At 36.4% G+C, this 20,188-nt stretch overlaps 1 protein-coding gene across 6 annotated transcripts in view; it reads right to left on the bottom strand.

The window, feature by feature from the left end:
• Positions 1-20,188, bottom strand: part of PTPN3 (protein tyrosine phosphatase non-receptor type 3) — a 130,675-nt gene that overhangs the window by 63,696 nt on the left and 46,791 nt on the right. For 5 of the 6 annotated variants that reach the window (XM_075416701.1, XM_075416703.1, XM_075416702.1 and 2 more), the window contains 3 exons: positions 11,610-11,730; positions 7,434-7,521; positions 1,546-1,634 (listed from right to left, as the gene is read on the bottom strand). In XM_075416701.1, coding sequence (XP_075272816.1) covers positions 1,546-1,634; positions 7,434-7,521; positions 11,610-11,730 — 298 coding nt within the window. Of the gene's footprint in view, positions 1-1,545; positions 1,635-7,433; positions 7,522-11,609; positions 11,731-14,025; positions 14,118-20,188 lie in introns of those variants that run through there. The other variant, XM_075416705.1, reaches the window with a different exon arrangement.

The raw sequence follows: 20,188 nt of genomic DNA, 5'->3' as shown, positions 1-20,188 counted from the left end.
GTAAATGATGTTTTAGCATATGTTTTATTTCTCTGTGCTCTCCAGGAGTAAAGTAGCACATGAAATTGTGGATTCCTCCTGTCATCATATAGTCCTGGATTTTAAATGCCATGCTTATTGTTTTCAGGATTACTCTTATCCATTCATACCTTAGGTCACTAAGTTGGCACAAGACTTGCAGAAGACAGAAAATGTGCCTCCAGCTGACAGTTTATAAAACCTGCAGCTGTTGAAAGAAGCAGAGAGATTGACATATGAAAGGGCAGAGCTCAGGGCACAAAGATGAAAGATAAAATTCTTTTACTCTTTAGTGCGCATTAGAGATGGAAAAATACAAGATGTCACTGTGCTGTATCAGAGCATTATTGACATGCATTTAGGACAGTTGCAGTACTTCTACGTGAGCTGACAGACAACTCAGTGCAAAGAAAAAAGAAAAATCCAGAGACTGTGAAGAACATTTGCCACTGAAATTAAATTTAAATCTCTTTTATTGCTTTCCCACTGGAAACACGTGTTAGGTTGGGCTCATAATAAAAGGATGGAATGACTCAAGTATTTCAGGAATATTGCTAAGCAGCACCTTTTTATGTAATTACGGAGCAAGCAGCAAGTACAACCCACCAGAATGCACTTTTCCATCACAATTAAGAAAACTTTCTCCAGAAAAACTGTTAAAATTCTATGAGGAAATTATTCACAACACAATAAAGCTATACTTTATCAACTATGCAAAACAAATTCACATTTATTTTAAAACAGAAAGATTGGGGAAAATTATTTCTGATCCAATCCGGACACCTTAAGGAAAGGCCCACCCTCCATAAAACTTCTAATTTATGTTATCATTTTTAGTATGGTATGAATAACTAATCCCATAAATATTATAATGATTATATCTTAACTAAATTCTCATGTCATTCATGTTAGACACCTTGTGCACATTGCTTCTTCATAGAGATTATTTTCTACAGCACTATCAAGCATTCTGATTTTTTCAGTATCATAGAATAATGCAAAAGTCTCCTCCGGACACTCCAAAACTTGCTAACATCATATCGCCTTGTTTGATGACATTTAAAAATTTGTCTAAATTATATTACCCTAATTCCAGCAAATCTGAAACTCCAGATAACCCATTTTACATTTATTTTCTGAGAAGCAAATATCTTCTTGCTGAATGACAGGATAAAATGGTCAGATCATTAGCTGTTCAGCTTACTGGTAATACTGATTGAAAAAAAGACGTATTATTTGGTATAGCAACAGCAAATCTCTAAGACCACGGTGTCCTCCTAATCATGTACTGAGGCCAGTATGTGAATTAACTTGATCAAGACTTCACACAGTGCAAGGAGTACAAAAGTCTCAGAGAATCAAAAGCCTAGGCAACAGGTTTCATCTTTTTCTCAACACAAGGAAATCTCATGGTACTCCATAAAGAACAAATGTATGTATTATAGGCTTCTTTGGATTAAATGTTCAAGCAAATGGAAATAAGCTTGAAAAGACCAGACTTATTTCTTTACTAGTAAAGGAATTTACCAGGGATAGAAGCTTGTGCAGATGAGCTTTCTATACACAGCAATTCCGCCGGATGCAATCCCAACCATGAGATCTAGGTTATGGAGATCCTGCAGAAGAAAAACACTGTAAGAACACAGATCAAGTTTGGGTCATTCCCATTTATCTACTTATAAATTAATTCTCAAGTTTTCTATACTCAAATCACTAATCCCGAGGCACAAATTCAATCACATATTTGGATTTTTTATTCTCATGCATCTCTTTTCTTCAGTGTTATCTACTAGGTGTTATACACTTACGCTCATTAAACAAGTTGTAATGTTCATCCTACTGACCTAAAGAATACCTAGCGTAGTATCAGATTAAAGTTTCAAGTCGAGCCTTACTAATTTGTCATGGGAAAGAAGCTGAAGTATTTCAGTATGTCACATAGTTTTGGGAACTCAAAACGTGTCCTGATTCTAAGCTGTTTAAAAAGACAAAGGAAATAATTCCTCATTTTTTCCAAAAATATCTTACCAGCAAAGACTGGGCAGGAGACGACCATAATTCTGCATACAAGAGTATGATAGAGGAAGACACGTACTTGATACACTAAACTGAATCCTTTATTAACTAAACCCAAAACTGTGCATTAGCTTAACATGCCCAACTGAAAAAATGCCTCCATAAATTTACAATCCTTTATATATATGGAGATACTCAAGAGGAAACACATGCTTAAGTATAAGCAAACACTTGAATTAAAAGAAAAAATAGGGGCGGAGGACACCGAATGGGCAATTTGAGTCTATAAGCAAACACTTGAATTAAAAGAAAAAATAGGGGCGGAGGACACCGAATGGGCAATTTGAGTCTAAACGCAAACTGATGTTACAGAAGCTACAAATCTTGGCTTCCTTTTCCTCTACAATCAACACATACTAATACATTATTACGCAAATTTCTAAGCAGAGCTGAACACATGCATAAATCTACATGTAAGTGTAGAACTCATCGGTTAAAATGTCAGGTTTGACTCAAAAGTAGTTTCAGATATTTTGTAAGGGACGGCCAAGGCTAACAGTCTCAAAGCCTTCAGTACTTTAGCTGCTCCTCTAGATGGTACTCTGTGCTCAGTTAATATACAGTTTGCTTTTCTATACCCAGTCACAATTTCCTTATATTAGTAAGGTATAGAAGAATAGAACAGATAGCATGTGCTCTAACAACTCTGTGGAAAGTCTACAATAAATCTTTTTAAAAAAAGTTAAATGGAAGCGTCATACAGGCATATGAATGAAGCTGAACCTAATTTGCCATGTGATTTCTACACCTCCAATGAAATACCACAGCAGTTTATACAGAATAAGCATAAACTATTTAATACATAGTGCATTAACACTGACTACTGACAAGATGAGAGGAATACCAGTCCTATCTCAGAGTATAATAAAAGAAAATAATTAGGTAGGTAGCAGTCTGAATACACTCAAGGTAGCCCAGAATCAACTGAAATTATTAATAATTCTCAGCAACCTGCTGTCCCACTTTGTCAAGAACTCCTGCTAGAGGAGCTGGTTTCATCTCCATCAGAAGAGCTCCCGAAGTGCCAGTTTATACCAGCGTAATACAGGAATCCAGAACTGACACCCCTTCATTTTAATACGTGTGGCAAAAACTGAGGTACTTCAGGAGATGAATTGCATGTAATTTGGCCGCCCCTACTATGATACAGCTAACCTAAAACAGAGCAGAAACCCATATTATTAGCACTGGGAGCTTACTGCGCTTTCCTGCTTTCAAAAATCAATACTGTGAAAAAAAACCCAGCTGAAAACCTAGATGATTTAGCAGAAATAAAAGATTAGCTAAGTATTTGATAGGGATTAATTGGGCTAAACTACTCCATTTTCTCCAGGAGCTTCGTCAGAACAAAGTTCATTCCACACCCACCGCTGCCCCAGTCCAAAACACTGATCTCCTATGCTATTTGTTGTAATGAATTCTCCTGTGTTAAAACTAAGAAATCCAAACCCAAGATTTTTCAACTAGCATAAAGAGGGCTTCATGAAAGATGATGTAGATGTGCAGTTATTTCCCTTTCAAAACATCTATGCTGTTAAATTGCACCGAGAACTAATGTGCATATAGTTTTCTTTTTAACTGTTTCTTTACAGAGATAATAATAAAAAAGTTACAAAGAATAAAATGATCATGCGAGGCATCTAGCTAGTTAAATACTGATTCACATTCAATTTCATTTACAATTGCAACTTGGATTTTTGTAAATAAGGAAATATTGATTCTACAAGTTTCCTGTCTTCGTGTGTCTGAGTAAAAATGAAAGATGAGTTAACATCAGACTAGTTACTGAGCAGATGAAACAGTGGTCCAGAGTCAAAAGGAGATTAGGAATTCAAGAATTCTCCACACATTTTAAGGTAATGAATTCACTCTCCTGAGTTTCTTAACACTATTTCATTTTTGAATATTACAATTCTAGCAGTCCAGATTTATCCTCAGAGCAGAAGTGTTTGCAGATGAAAACTGAGCTCAGATTAATTCATTAATGGAAGTTTCATGTTAGCAAGTTGCTAAAAAGAAGCTTACATCTGACAACTGCAAAATTTTTAACTTTGTACTATAAAACATTAAGGAAACTAGATATTCATCTGTGCTTCAAGAAACATTATTCAAAAGCATCCCACTCTCAAGCACCAGTACAGGAGCATCAGCTTCTTTTGGCCATTTGTATAAAAGCCAGGTGTTACCCATTTCCTCTGCCATACGTAGTCTAAGAGGACTAAGACTATTTTAGCAGCAAAGAGCTGAATCATACGAATCCACGGAGATAAAGCCTTTCGAAAAGCCACAGTTTAACTAGTCCCTGCTAGACCTGTTCAAAGTACTGGGATCTGACAAAACTGGAGGGGTGATTTAAGAGCAGTTCTAAGTGGGGGGAGGATGTCAGGAGGCATGGGAAACATCCCTGCCAAAGCTGGGGTATAACATGGTAACCTCTGTGAACAGGCAGCATACTGGGGCAGGGGGAGGTATCTAACCTTCACTACAACTATTTCAAACTTCAGGAAAGTGGGATTTACAGCCAACACGGGTTACCAGATGAGACCAAATGCTGAGGAGTATTCTTCTGCGGGACTGCTGCAGCACAGGCAAGTAGAAGACTATCTACCAGAAGACAATGCCAAGAATGTCCACTCTGATATAATCCAGTGCTGTCACTTTTCTTACAGGACTTCAAGAACACAATCAACGATAAAATGTTGGTTGAAAGGTTTGCCTCGTGGCATTCAGTCAAAAAAAAAATTACTTGTAACCAACATTTCGGAAGTACAAAATTCCACAGACAATCAATCACAGCTCTGCTAATTACTCCCTTTCTTAGCTTCTGCAATTTACAACTAGAGGGTTTCCTGGATTAGAAGCTTTTTGTATTTTTAATAGGTTCCAGTGAATCATTCTTCCACTTAACTACCTAACTGCTCTTGATACGTATTTCACCTTGGTCATCCATTAAAATATCAGTAATCCCCACAGTTCAACTGCAGACGTATGGAAGAAGTTCCTTTTGCTTAAGCTTGTCTCTTTCTAGGGAGACGGAAGCTCCTTAAATCTTTTACTACCAAAGCAAAAAAAAAAAAAAAAAAAAAAGTTTGTTATTCACATTCTCCATGCTGCTCACTGCTAAAGAAGGTTTTTCTTTAAAACATTCATGATTGTTACCCTCCTCTGCACTTTTCTTATTCCATTACTCACTTTGAGATAAGGAAGGGACAGGAAGAACAAAGCTCAACATTCAAATTGTATCAAAACACAGATTTAAAACTTGGCATGACATTTTCTATTTTGCTTTCTGTTTCTTTCCTAGCAGCTTCTAATTGTCTAGATGTTCAAGTGCTAGAAAAAACAGACCACTTAAAACTTTTTCATCCTTCAAAAAAAATGAATTGTGATAAAAATACTAATTTGGATTAAAACAGTAGCAAAATAGTCTGTACCTTAGCAGCCTGGAATAGAGAAGGTTTCGATTCAAATTTGTACTCTATTTGATTCTCAAATCTGTACTCTATTTGATTCAGATCATACAGTTCGGTGTCAGGCAGAGCAGGGGCTCATGGCTAATATTCTGACAACCCATAAGCCCCAGGTCATCAAATATGAAACAATACACTGGAGAAGAATAAAAAAATATACACTGTTTAAGCAGACATCTCCAGTAGGTAATTCTGCTGAGACAGAGCAGCCCAGTATACTTCAATGAAATCTCTTTCAGTTGAAAATGTCTGAACCCACTCTAAACTATCCTCACCACTTGATACTGGCATGACCACTACTGGCATTCTGCATGTAGTTTGGTGGCCTACAACTCACCAGGGATGTTGGAAATCAGAGAACTTCCAGAAACAGCATCCCATGAATATTAAGAGAATAGCCTCATGGTGAAAGTATTGGAATTTAAGTTGGCTCACTAAAATACTAGGCTACAACAGAAGTTAAAAGGAATAGACTGATCAAGTTAAATGGATATGGGGAAATCTCAAGTGTGACAGTAAAGGGTTCTTCAATAAGCAGAAATGTGACAGATGACCCAATGGACAGACAACAAACCTATACAGTCAGACTTAATAAGTTGCCCGCTTACCTTTTAAAGCTAATCATCTTATTAGAAATTGGGAAGGCTTTTACATTGTCAGCAGACACAAGAACATAAGAAATTTGTTCACATATGCTAGATTACTCACTCACAACCAATGCATGTGAACCAAGGTATCTGATCACCTTTAACAGTTGCCTCGCCTGATACTCGTATCAGATGGTATGAGCATAGACAGTTCACATTCTGATCACTTCAATATTTCCTTTCCTTTCTACTTTTCCCCATCCTTAAAAAAGTCCTCTACTGTTTGAGCATTGTGTTTCTTGAATATGAATGTAATTACAGTGGCTTTATACAGGAGTACTTTAGGAACTCTTAGAAATCCAATGCAACACACACTTCTTTGTGGTAGCATAAAGAAAAAACAAAATAAAACATCATGCTGAAGGGAGAAAATTACCTTTTCTATCCCTTCCATCATTAATGAAAAAAAAATCATGAATTTCTGTAAGGTTTTTAGTGTCAGAATTATTAACAAATCTCAGAAAAATGTTAGAAAAAACAGTAGTCATCTTAATTTAGGAAATCAGTCATCTGCATTACATTTCATTATATTTTTATTCTACAAGCTTTGTGCCAAAATAATTTGCTATTACATAAACGCACAAATGGTAACAGGCACACTAGAATGCAATAAAAAAAAGTATTTGGGGGATTCACCTCAGAGAGTTAGTGTAATCAAACAATTGAATCCCAGTAGACAGTGAAATACTAGGACATGTTTCTTATCAATGAACACCCCATGTCTGAAAGATTTCAATTACATTTTTAGGTGTCATCTTCCATGTTATTAAATACTGCTTTGATTTAGTCTGGAGCCAGGGAATATAGAAATAAAATCTCTATATTCTTAACATTGTGTTAGAAATTCATAGAAAATAAACTCATAAAACACCTGCCACTTACATCATAGTACTAAACAGAGCATTCATTTTCACTCATGCTGACAAATTAATGAACTGTAGTAAAATTATTAAGTAACTCAATACTGCCAGTATTGAGTATTGAAACAATTTATCTCAAAAATACATTGTTTCTCTTTCAAGGAGCTCTAGTTTATGTGGTTGAAATTCCAGCACCTATATTACACAGAAATTACTGAAAAATTATCCAACTTTTTAAATGAAAATAACACATGATAAAGTCAGTTCTTAAATGCTACTGTTCTTAATAGTAGTAAGTTTGTATAAGAATTGGCATATAAGATTTTTTTTCCCCAAGTGAAAAAATCACAATGTAAACATACTCTACCACTGTGCAATTCCACTCCATAGAATTCAAGTGTTCGTGCTATATTTATGTAGCAGGATTCTGCTTCAGATTGCTTGAGGCCACTAGAAGAGGGAGGAAAAAAAAAATATATATATGGACCATAGTCAAAAATACAAGACATGATACTATATTTATTCCAAATGCAGAAAAAACAGAAGAATCCCTCAGCCCAGTGTCTGCCAAATAAACTACATTAACTAGTACCACAAGTTCTTCACTGGTGAAGGCCCTCCTAAACTCCTCTCAAAAATCGAGCAAATTATGCGCAGTGTTGTTACCTTAACCTTTCTGGACCTGTTCTTTTCAGAAAAATAATCTGTATCTGTTTTGTTTAAAGGGATGAGGAAATGATTCCCCTATAAAAGCTTCCTTTATAACAAGAAGCTGTATCTGTAAATATTCTATATTGCATGGTCTCTCAGAAGGAAGTAATTTAGAAAAAAGATTTGAAGCAGGAATGTACTAAAAAATAAGGGGGAGGAAGAAGATCAAACTCCCTGAGAAAAAGCCATCTCAGTTTATCTACAATCTGTAAGTCCAAAAATACTTTTTTTCTCCTGCTGCCAGATGTGAAATGTGCTGCAAGGCTTACAAGGATTCTATTTTTAGGTCTTCTAGAAAAGATTCAATGATTCCAAGACTTTTTTTCCCAGGGACAAAAACTCTTAAATCCCCACACCTCAAACAAACCGATTATATATCTTCATGGAAGGGCTACATGACATCTACTAGTTTTAAAAACCAAAGAATCAAACAGTAGTCCCTACATAGCTGGTTCTCCCATGCAGCCTACTAATTATTCACCCGAGAGGAATGCAATGTGGCCTAACCAAGATTCCTTTAGGCATGAAAATGACAGTAGACCTTTCAATAAACTGCAGGGCCAAGCCCAGTTGAGAACCAGCCAGACAAGAGGCAGCTCTAACCTGGAATCTGCCACAGCCCACTGACACTGCGCTGTGCCCACAGTGATCCTGGTCTCACAGCACAGATCAGCGACTCGGGCACTACAGCATGTTAGAGTCATTGCAACAACAGAGGCCAAGGGACATACGTAACATTGACACACATCTAAGTTAGAAAAGACATCCAATATCATCCTATCATATCTGCAATTAAGAGCAGGTAAAAACAGCTCTTTGCCAGGGGAGCTGCCAAAATGTCACACATAAAATAATGTTAATCAAATGCAATTTAAATACAACCCGTAAAAAGTTGACATAACATTGCGTTAAGAACTCCAGATACAAAGGCACTCCATGTAAGACAGTAATACTCATTTTTAAAAGGGGCTTCACTGCAAAAGGTGGACATCTGTTACTTCCAATTAATATCCATCCTTTCAAATTCCAGGCAATCAAAATACTATGCCCTGAAACAGCCTCTCCAGGAAACATCACATCACGCTCCACGAAACTGAAATTTATCTTCAATTGGAAAACCATTGCCAGCAGTGTGGCTTGATGATGTCACAAAATTGGAATTAAAAGCAAAGAAAAAAAGTGCTGTTTGTCACAATCGTGAGATAAACAGCTTACTTGGATCTTTCTTACATCTACAGTGATACTGTCACCTTGATTTTGAAAAACATTAGTAGACCTTATCTCTTTCACTATGTTCAAAAGGTAGAGAAAAAATCATTTTATTATACAACAAGATGCTGAATATGTTTGCAGGATTACATTATTTCAATTTTAAAAATTTTGATCACGAACTTTATTCAGAAAGATGGGGAAAGTCTGTTGCATACCAATGAAATACACCTGCAAATTTTGGTTCTCAGTTTGCATACACCATCTGCACCAGAGCAATCAAGCCTTGTGTCTTGAAGGGCAAACAGACTTGGGTTTTCTTCTTGCTGTTGGTACACCTCCCTACTCCCTCCTTCTCCTCAAACTGATGGCTAGATCTAGCAAGCACTATGAAAACATTACCAATTTGTATAATATCCACATCCTAAGACTTCAGGCTACTTATGTACTAAGCAAAAAATGGTAAGAAGACCTTGCTAGAACAAACTGCATAAAGAAAAATCCCCCTATGGATTTAGTGTGAACACAGTAGGAAAATTTCTAAAGCTATACCAGTTCAGTATGACAATAGTTGCTTTCTGAATAGCTACTTACTGTCCACTGAATAGTGTCGGATATGAACACATTTGTAGAACTACTTTCTCAGATTTCGCAAAACGTAAAAACTAGCTAAAACAACCTCTTGCAATGAGCTACACCATGGCTTCTCCAGTCTGTACCATGTTTTAGCAATTCCAGCCTTTCAGTTTCCCTTTGTGAGAGTTTCCCAAAGGATAGACACTAAAGAATGAAAAAAAATAGACATTTATAGGGCTGGCTTTACAAACCTGTAGTCTAAGAATGCCATTTTAAAATGTATAATAATTTACAGATATCCCATATGGTCTACATCAAATATAATTTTCTCCAGATCAGCTGAAATCTCTTTCCAAAATAACACTGTTTTCCTCAAACTGTAAGAAGACAAATTCTCCCTTTGTCTTTCCTTCTTAGAAGGCCTGGTGAAGACAAGAGCCATTCTTGTCAAATACATTACTGACACTGATCTACTCAAAACCATGTCTCATACGCAAGTGTTCACTATGAATGCCAAAAGAGGATGCCAGAAATACTGCCAGGTTATACAATAATATGTCTGCCTCTCCCTGCACACCGAAATAAATAGGCCTGAAGAGCTAAGTTTCAAAAAATGTGTTAAAAGAATAAACAAACATTTTCCCCCCGTCCAGTCTACTCAAGTATTTTTATTTAGAGCTTGAACTATCACCATCTACATGAATTCAAATACAGCAGAGTTAAGTTTCTCAGTCATCAAAGCTTCACTCTACCAAAAACACTCAACGAAAGCATCAACTTCACTGGAAGGATCCAGAAAAGAAAGGAGTCTTTCCAACAGACCCCAGCACACCTTTGTCTGGACCAATGGTAACTTCTGGTCTTTTCCCTGCAGGACGTAACCCATTTTACATGTCTGGCTATGATAGCACTAAATACACAAGTTCAAGCCAACCACTTCAAGACTCTTCAGAATTTTCTCTCAGTGGTCTCCTAGACAATTGCTTCCGAAAGACAAGCAGATTTATTCATGCCTGTCTACAAGTCCTTCTCTAAAAACTTCTGAGCCTACTGGAAACTGCAAATTAATTTGGAATGAGTAGCGGCCTCAGCTGTTGTGTTCCCAAACATGAACTGCTAGGAAAGCCGTCCAGATCAGTACCTACACAGAGGGAATGGCTGCAGTTAGAGTTGAGTGGTTACCTCTTTTTCACCCCATAAATGACAAAGCAGTGTGCATGTTCTGGACTGCCAGGCAGCACACGAAGTTCAGAACTACTCACTACAACCACCAGCAGTAAAGAAACAAAAGGCAGAGGGAAGAGTACTGAAAGATGACAAAGAAGGTCAAGGAATATCAAGGGGAGATGTCAATGGAGATATTTCAGGATACAAATCAAAGAAACTAGGAGAGTGGGGATCTAGCACTGCTGCAATAAAGATACAGACAGAGAGAACAAGTCCATAGAGATTTGCTCAGATGCTCATAGACAATTTCTTAGGTTGGCATATTTGCATCACAGCTTGCGAGTATCTGATCAACACCACTAATTCTAAAGCTGTAGTCTTACAAGAGACAAATCAGCAGGGTGAGAAAGAGTAATTAGCAGTGGACTGATAGGAATAATCTGTTGTAGCTATTATATTATACTCAAGAGAGTAGAGAGAAAGCACAATGATAATTGAAGTGTTCAATGGGTTTGGTTTTTCTTTTTTCCATAGATACACAAAAAAATCCATAGGATTTGAAAAATGCCCAAATGTAGTCCTTGATCAAAAAAACACCTCAAACATCTATAAAAGCATTCTAGATGGTTGCAATTAATAACGTATACTGCAAACTGATCTACTGGTTATTCAGCTAGAAATTTCTTTAAACATTTTAACACATTGGAGTCAAACTCTGAATATTAATCTAGCACCTACATGAAAAAAACAAATATTTCATTTAATAGAAGCTATATGAAAAAACACTGTTGTGAAACTATTAAGAACTTAAGTCTTCCTTTTGACACTTTTTTTTTTCCTTCAAAAACTCAACAGGTGAGAGAATTTAATGTTACCTGTGTTGCTCATGCAGTGATTCTACTTTGGCAAGAAAATCTTTGTTCTGCTCTGGTATAAAGCTGTAATTTGACAGATATCCTGAACGATGTACTGAAGCGTTATAGTCTCCAAGTTGTGCTGTTAGGAAACAAGAAACACGTACACAAAGTTTTCATAGTTAATTGATTATTATTTAGAAGAAATTCCTTCTCATTAAAACATGTACACATATAGGGAAATGCAGGAATTATGAATTATTTCCCAACAGACAAGCGGCGTTGAACACAGGGAATTGTATGATGTCAGTGAAGAAAGATTTTTTTCAAAATAGGCTTACCATAACAATAATGTCAGGCACTGAATGACTCAGTATTTTCTTTAGTTACCTATATAGCCCTGCTCTTTCACCACAAGCTGTAACACCAGACGACAGGCATTACATGCCACATCAGCACAGCACAGACGTGCAGTACTGCAACAATGGAGGAAACCAAATTGCTTCAGTAAAAGATGGAAAATTAAATCAATTTGACATACATTTACTTGACTGTAACATATGAGAAGTCTTAACAAGATCTGTCACTTAGAAAGAATCTACTCTTCACACTCTCAGTTAAAAATTGTTCAAACTACCAACTGTTTCTGTCCTAACAACTCAGTTGTTAATCTTGCCTGGCTGAACATGAGTTACTTAACATAGCATGAGAAATAACTGCTGATTTACACATAATATTAACAAACTGCTCCAAAAAGTAAGTACATGTTTACAGCCAAATAAACGAACAAAAAAAGTTCCCTAAAACATTATACCTTCAAAAATGATACTGATTAGTAGATACTAGATAGAAGCTAATTCTTATCCACAGTTGGTAGTATATCTGAAAAGAAATGAAAGTATAAATGACCATAGGTTTATAGCCTCAGTTTATGCAAGTTATCTTTAAAAGCTAGGTCAGCATAAGTTTATATCCTGGAAAACATACACAAAACCTTTTACTTGTTATATGGATGCAAGGTTTGGGGCAGCAGAGAGGTCGCTTCAAATAAAGTACTTGTTTATTTGTCACAAATTTACCTAGTTTCATTTAAGCAAGTAATTCAAACCCCATATTTAACGGAAACTGTGTTTTTATGAAATAGTTGAAGAGGTTAAACCCAAAAAATGGTGGTATGTTTAAGCAAATCACTGGAACCTGTACTAATCTGCTTTTTCCCTAAGGAGCATGAAATAGTTACTATAAAGCATTAAAACTTCCCAGAAGTTTTGTGACTTGTAAAATAACACAAAACAAAGTACTTGTATAGACTGCAAACAATTCAGCATAGAAAGTCCCTCAACTCAATCAAAATTAAAGAGTCTGCTTTAAGGAACAATACTATAACCATTATTTTCCAGAAAAGGCAAAGTAGAAAAGAGTGATACAAGTGATTCAGGTTGGTGTGGGTTGGGGGGGGAAGTTGTGGACTTCAGAAATAACTTACAGCTACAATAACTATGGAGTATCTGTAATGCAGGGAGTAACTAATATTTGCCACTTACATATTCAAAAAGCATGATCTCTGTGGCCTAGAAAATGGAACCACTGTGATACAAAACAATTCCCAGGCAAATGTGGTCAGAAGCTAATACAGTTGCACACCTAATTGTCAGCATCAAGGGGAATATTTGAATAAAAAAGAAAATGGAATGATAAACAGTAATTTATTTTGAATGCAGATGTTCCTACAATGCTTAGCCCTTTCTTTTTAAATATAGCCTGAATCTTAAACTAGCTAGCAAAATGGCTGGCAAAAGACTAAATATTTACCATTAGAGTCAAAACACATATTTGAACTCTTCTGTCAAATAATATATCTCCGAAGAAGAAAAAATGAAAAAAAACCAAACAAACAAAAAACCCAAAACCAAGACAGAACATCCAAAAGTATAACAATAAACTGAAATAATTATAAGGAATATCTATATATTAACAAAACTCCAAGTCTCTGCCAAGGTCTCTTCAAGGTCCTGTGCAGCCTGCTGTAGGCGACCCTGCTTTGGCAGGGGGGTTGGACTAGATGACCCACAGAGGTCCCTTCCAACCCCAAACATTCTGTGATTCTGTGATTCTGCCAAGACTCAGGCTAAGGCAATTACAATAAAAGAAAAAAAATAAAAATTTTGAACAAAGTAGGTATGTTAAAAACATTGTAAAAATAAAACACACAATTTCACAGATGACAGTAGTTGATTGAAGACTTTTTCCTTTACTAGACATTAACACAACCCATCTTTTCTACGAAACACAGTCTACATTTTTAAGGTTTGGTGCAGCTAGCTTGAACTGCATTCTTGTGAATGGGAAGAGACCAGATTGCCAAGAATAAGACAACACAATTGTCCAGTTCAACTTTATTTGTATTAGGTAAAAATATTTTTTACTGTAGTTTTACCTTCTCTAAAGTGGGCAACTGCTGTTCCTTCATGCATTATGAGGCAGAGTCTTCTTGCTCATCTTCCAAATATGGAGGTTGCTCTGGTCTTTTTTCCTCTTCCTCCTAGCTACCTGAGGTCATGTCAACAAGGGGAGCAGTTTAGAGTACTATTCGCTTCTCCAACTCCCCAGCCAACTGTCACAGTTGAAGAGAAACTATAAATGCTGATTACTAGACATCTTGGAATACTAATGATCTTGCGCAGGATTTAATCATCCAAGTAGGAAAAAAAAAAAAAAAAAAACTTAGGGCATATCAAGACCTCAGTAAGAAGAAAAACCTGTGAGGTTTCTACCTCTGTACTGGATTTCTTCAGAAGAGAGTAGAGGGGCAGAAAATATTAAAGATCTATTTCTAATCTGATTTTCTCCTGACACAGCCCCTGCTCTGATCACATGAGCCAGTAGATACTGACTCAATGAGGATAAAGCTAGTGGAAAAAAAAAAAAAGCATCTTTGTACCTTTCTCCCTTCTAGCCACCTGTTGCTCTTTAATTCATTATAACTGGGAAAGAATATAGAGTAAAATGAAAGAAAATGGAACCAAGGAGGAGTTAAAAAAAACCAAAACAGTTATTTGAATATTAGATTCTTGTAATTTAGAGTTCTACTTCTAATACAACAGGCTTTAAGGAATGTGATGGACCATTCATTTGAAAGGCCATATTCAATAAGACATTTAATTTACAACTCATAGTAAAAGAACAGTGCAATAGCCAAGTAGCCACAGAATAATTATCCATAGATGAAGTCTCATGTTGAGCAGTTGTACAAGCTCTCCATACAGTATGAATTTATGAGTGCTTGAAAAACAAGTAAAAATCTTGAGATCATATGTGTTTACATAGGATATGAACTGCCTCTGCCTTACTGAAGCCTAAACAAGACATCTTTCCTTCAGACTTCGCAAAAAGCATTTGTTTAGTTAGAACAATGTGGCAGATACATACTTTTGTCTCTTTCTTCTGGCAGAGACAGACTTTTGTGGAGGAAGGCATCAAAGAAAAGGACTAATTAAAATTAAAAAAAAATTACACATCTTTATAAGATTCAGATATAGAGGAAGCGAAGACCAGGAAGAAGTGTATTTATGTAGCACTGGTAGATTTCAACAGGAATTCTATGGGTACTCATGTATCTTCCCTAGAAAGAGAAGCTCAAGTACCAGATATATTGCTGCATTAAGGAAAAAAAAAAAAAAAAGAAAAAAAAGAAAAAGCTTTACAGAGGAAAGATCTGACACCAAAAAAAAGCCACTGATGCCAACAACTCTTCCAGTAATTACTGAGGCTTCATTTATTCAGTGGTTTCATCCAAGAAACCATTGGTCAGTCAGCTTATATACTAGGGTAAGGCAGCACTAATCTCATTTCTGTTTTCCACTACCCCAAGGGGAGGGTGTAAGAAAGAGTCAGACTCTTCTTTGAGTTGCAAACCAAAAGAATTACAGACAACAGAAATTTCAGCACTGGAAATACAAAACTGAACCGGAAAGGCCCTGAGCAACCTGATCTGACTTTGAAGAAGCCCCTTCCAAGCTAAATTTCCCTGTAGTTCTTACTTGCATGAAGTTCTTTTTGACATCCAAGCTTTCTGCTACACGACCAAGATAATTACTTGTTTGATTCTTGTTTTAGAAATCAATTTTGTTGTTTTTGAACGCTAACAGTACCAAAACACCACCATCTCTCAATATGGCCCAACTGCCACAGGCAGAGCTTTGTATAACTCAAAGGGTGACCAATTTCTACTTCCCATCTATGGGATATCCTTCAAGGTACACAAGGCAAGTTGATCTCCAATTCTACAGTCTGCTTGTAAACAATAACAACAAAATTTGCATACAAAGTAACAGCACCAGCACTAATTTCTGCATATGGACATTCCAAGTAACTACAGATGTCAGAAGGCAAATACACGAATGGCTCATTGGCTAAATATGATGGGAAATCAGTTATCAATAATATGGACAATTTGGTCCAAAGGAATGCCTAAAAAAGCTAGTCCTTGAAAACAGGTTTAATATCAAAGACCTGAGAAACGTACCAGAAAAAAAAATTGAGTACTTTCACGTTTAATTCTTAACTTTTTGCAGGGTTGACTATTGTACGTGACATGAATAAAGCACAAAAGTGAACTGAGTTGCCTGGTTTTAAAAGAGGATAATTACATAAGAAGATCAGTTTCCCAGTGGAACAGAAAATCACCAAACAATGGGACAAGTCTAGCATACAAGTTGTATAACTAATTTAACTTTTACCAAGGAGTAAAAATCCTAAGGTATAAAATTGCATTCCACTATTAAAATATAGTTAGTGTCATGTGACCGGTCTCCAAATTAGGACAGCAATAATGACTGACATGCTGAGATGAGAGTGAAATATAGTATTAAAGGCTAATGATAAATTTAATCTTTCTATGAACATTGAGGTACAAAAAGCAAAGATACTTCCTAATCTGTATAGCTCAATCAGTTTTGACATGTTAAGTCGCTTACTGGCACAGAGAATGGAAGAAAGACGATGCACTGCATAGCATAAACTAAAGCAGTTACTCTCTCTCAACAGGAACTCCCAAGTACTCAGGTATGAAAATGCTTCTGGAATCAGAAAATAATCCACTAGAGCAGATTTCAAAGAATTTCAAAGAACCAACACAAATGTGTAGGCACTTATTAGAGAGAGACTAAACAAGAGCACTGAAATGAGCAAAATCCACGTAGATGTAGAGATTAAAGACACCATATTGGAAATGGTTATCAGACAGAGACTCCAAAAAGGATCAAAGGACCAAAACCCTCACAAGTGGAGAAAGAAAGGTGTTTCAACAAGTGGAACCTGTATCCAAGTAAGCATGACAACATGAACTCTAACCCACTGAACCACTGAGTAAGCAAGTGCGGTGTACCTACTGGACAAGTAGAACTAGCTATCACGTGGATAAAATTAATCTGTTTTGTAAGAGGAAATAATGCTTCACACAAGAGCCCTTAAAAAAGGTTCAGTCTAGAGATGACTGTAAACAGCTGCTTAAGACCACTTACAACAGCTGGTCACTTTGTGTAAGACAGAATGAGAAATTTGGAATTAATAACAACAAAGGAACATTTTCAGAAAAAAAATGCCAACTATACATACACAACGGTAGTCTCCAAGTTGTCTATTACCACTCCAGAATAAGAAAAAAAAGTCAGTCATTGTAATATTTTTATTTAAAAAAAAAAAAAATGAAAAATCAGCAGCTTGAACCCCAGCCACAGTTACACAATTACAAAATCACAAGGAAAAGAAACAAATTAGAAAATGAGTTATACTGAATTGCTATTTCTGCATCTCAAATACAGCACGTACTTCAGAAATCATACAGTCACAATCAGAAAAAATGTTAAGAAAAGCAAAGCATAATCCAAAGTACAAAGAGTATTCATTTTAAAAAAGTATGGAGATAAAAGACTTAAGGGAATAGTTATCAGTACTCCCAAAATACTAAGAGGCTTTGCAGAACTAATGCATCTTAAAACCACTATGATCTTCTGTCATGTATATTGTCTCTCAGCATTGACCACTACTCATTATCATGAGCATAACACTGTACTACATGGACCTTGACCTTGGGTAACTGTTCTTGTCCCCTTTTCAGCTGTTACACAAAAGTATTTAATAGATTCATCAACCTTAAAAATTCAGAAGATGGGTACCAATTCTACGAGGCAGTGTAGAAAGTCAGGTCCTTCAGCTACAGCACTGGCCAATATCCCAGTCTGGGGTTCTCCATTCCTGAGATTACAGCATTGTACTTTGTTTTGAAGTATTACAGATTCAAAAAATTATTTGTGGTATAGTGGAACACCAGACAAACAATACGCAAAGTAATGATCTCCTGAAGAGGCCTCTGCATTGCCTAGCACAAGTAACACCAAACCCATGGGACTTCCTACATACCAATAGTCATTTCAAATACTGTTCTGGAAATGGGAACCTACTATACAAAGTGATAGAAAACAAGAGGTGCTAAATCAGCTTTGTGACATTTTAAATAAAAAAAGCAATACACACAATGCATAGGTCCCTTATTTAATTTTATAGACTGTACAATATTCCCGTTTTACACTGGTAAAAACCAAGATGTACGATTTATCATTAGACTGTTTTTTCAGTGTGAGAGTATCCTTCAGACTTAATGACTTTGCAATTATTTGAAATGCAACTTAATAAATTCTCCTTAAAAAAGGATTTCAAAAAATCCACAGATCATTTGTCATAAAGCATATTTACTGATAATAAACTAACAACTTATTCTTCAAGTGTCTGAAGTGTATTCGTAATCAAGTTTAGTCACATGCTATGTAGACATAGTATTCACACCCACTTGTATTCCCCTGTAACTTAGCACCACCAGACAACGCAGGGTGTGCCACAACAGTGCAGAGTAACATGTCAGAGCTTTATTTCAGAAGCACAGTGCTGTATGCCAAGACCTGTGCAAAGGGCAATACAGAGCAGCAGTGCTCCAGTGGCATAACAGACATCAGCACCAACTGTCCCTTTGGAAAACTCAGACAAAGCCTGTGAAGATCAACCATACACCAGCCACATGTGAAGACCATAGTTAAAAAGCAAGAGCAGATATATCAAACATCGGACCTCAGGCACAATGAAAGACATCTGCCTCAGCCCTCCTGCCAGTGACAACTGCTCCACCTTTTAAATAAATAACCATAAGGTTGTCAGACAATGATCGTTTCCCTTCTGTGTACAAGGGACATTACAGGAGGAGAGCGCAGCCTGAAAACCACCAAGAAGTGGCAGTAATAAGAAACCGCTCTCACGTAGAACTGATCCATGGAAACTTCAGACAATAGCTTTTTAATCAGCTGATCCCTCACATCTAAGAAATTCAACTCTTCTTAATAAGTATGATTAGAAATTGAAACGCTGAAAGAAAACCGTTTAAAACCATTTAAGTTGACATGAATCCTAGCAAACATGACTAGATAAGGAGACCTACACACTCAGATTTCAGGTCTTTCCTATGCCATCATCTTTATGTAAATGGAAACAAACTGGTAGCAGAACAAAAACCTTTTTTTTTTTCTTTACTGGAATATGTCTTTCTATTAAATGTTCCATTCTTTCCCAATGCAGAGAATAAATATAGGTATCATACAAACAGCAACAGAAAGGCCACCAGCTAGCAAAAAAGAAAGGTTTTTCTTTTAATAAAAAACCCCACAAAACTGGTAATAACAAGCACTATTGTAAGTTAGGAAAATCAGGCAAATAGCTGCATAGAAAACTCCAAAATCCACCAGGAAACAAAGATTAAAACACACTAGCACCCTTCCACAATCTTCACTGACCTTCTATCACTCTCCTTTAGTACAAATAACTGCATTAGTAGGTATCCAAAGAACTAAAAAGTGAACGGTCATAAAACTGAAGTGGAAACAGGAATTACTTGGGGGTTTGGGGTACACTACCTGTGGCATAATTAATTTTAAAAATCATGTTAAGCCTGACCTTGTGATAAAATATTTACATTCTTCGGTGTACCTTTACATTTTTATGCTTCAGCAAAATCAGGTCAGCAACATTGCATTTAGTAATCTTAGCCTTCAGGTGCCCTACTGTGCCCCAGGGATACAGGAGCAGGGATGCATTTCCTTTGGCAACAAAACCGGGACTCCCACTTACTACGCAAAACTTGTTCTGGTTTGAGCTGTTCTCACTAAGTTTGAACGTGGTTAAAGTTCCATTTAATAAAAGGGTGCAAAATATGATGTACTTAAACATGAAAGTGAGTGTTTCATAGCCACCTGGGATTTTCACAGATACCAGTAGTTTACCACTTTCTCCTTTGAAAACCGTATTTTTAATTATTTAGCTTGGTCCTTATTTCAAGTAAAAATTACCTCAATCATTTCTGCCCACCTTGCCAGCCTTTCCATAAAGAAATGCAATAAATATACCTCAGCCAAATAAGTACACAACTATTCTAGTATGCTTTCTGCTGAAGAACATTTTTACAAATATACAAACTCCACTAAACCCTCAACCTGTTTTTTTGATTGTTTAATGAGGTCTTCCTCCAGCTATTTTTCACTATCTGTTTAGGATGCCTG

Source organism: Opisthocomus hoazin, chromosome 3 (genome assembly GCF_030867145.1).
Source record: "Opisthocomus hoazin isolate bOpiHoa1 chromosome 3, bOpiHoa1.hap1, whole genome shotgun sequence".
Classification (NCBI taxonomy): Eukaryota; Metazoa; Chordata; class Aves; order Opisthocomiformes; family Opisthocomidae; genus Opisthocomus; species Opisthocomus hoazin.
The sequence above is the reverse complement of the archived record's forward strand: the minus strand, read 5'-3'. Positions and strand labels throughout refer to the sequence as shown.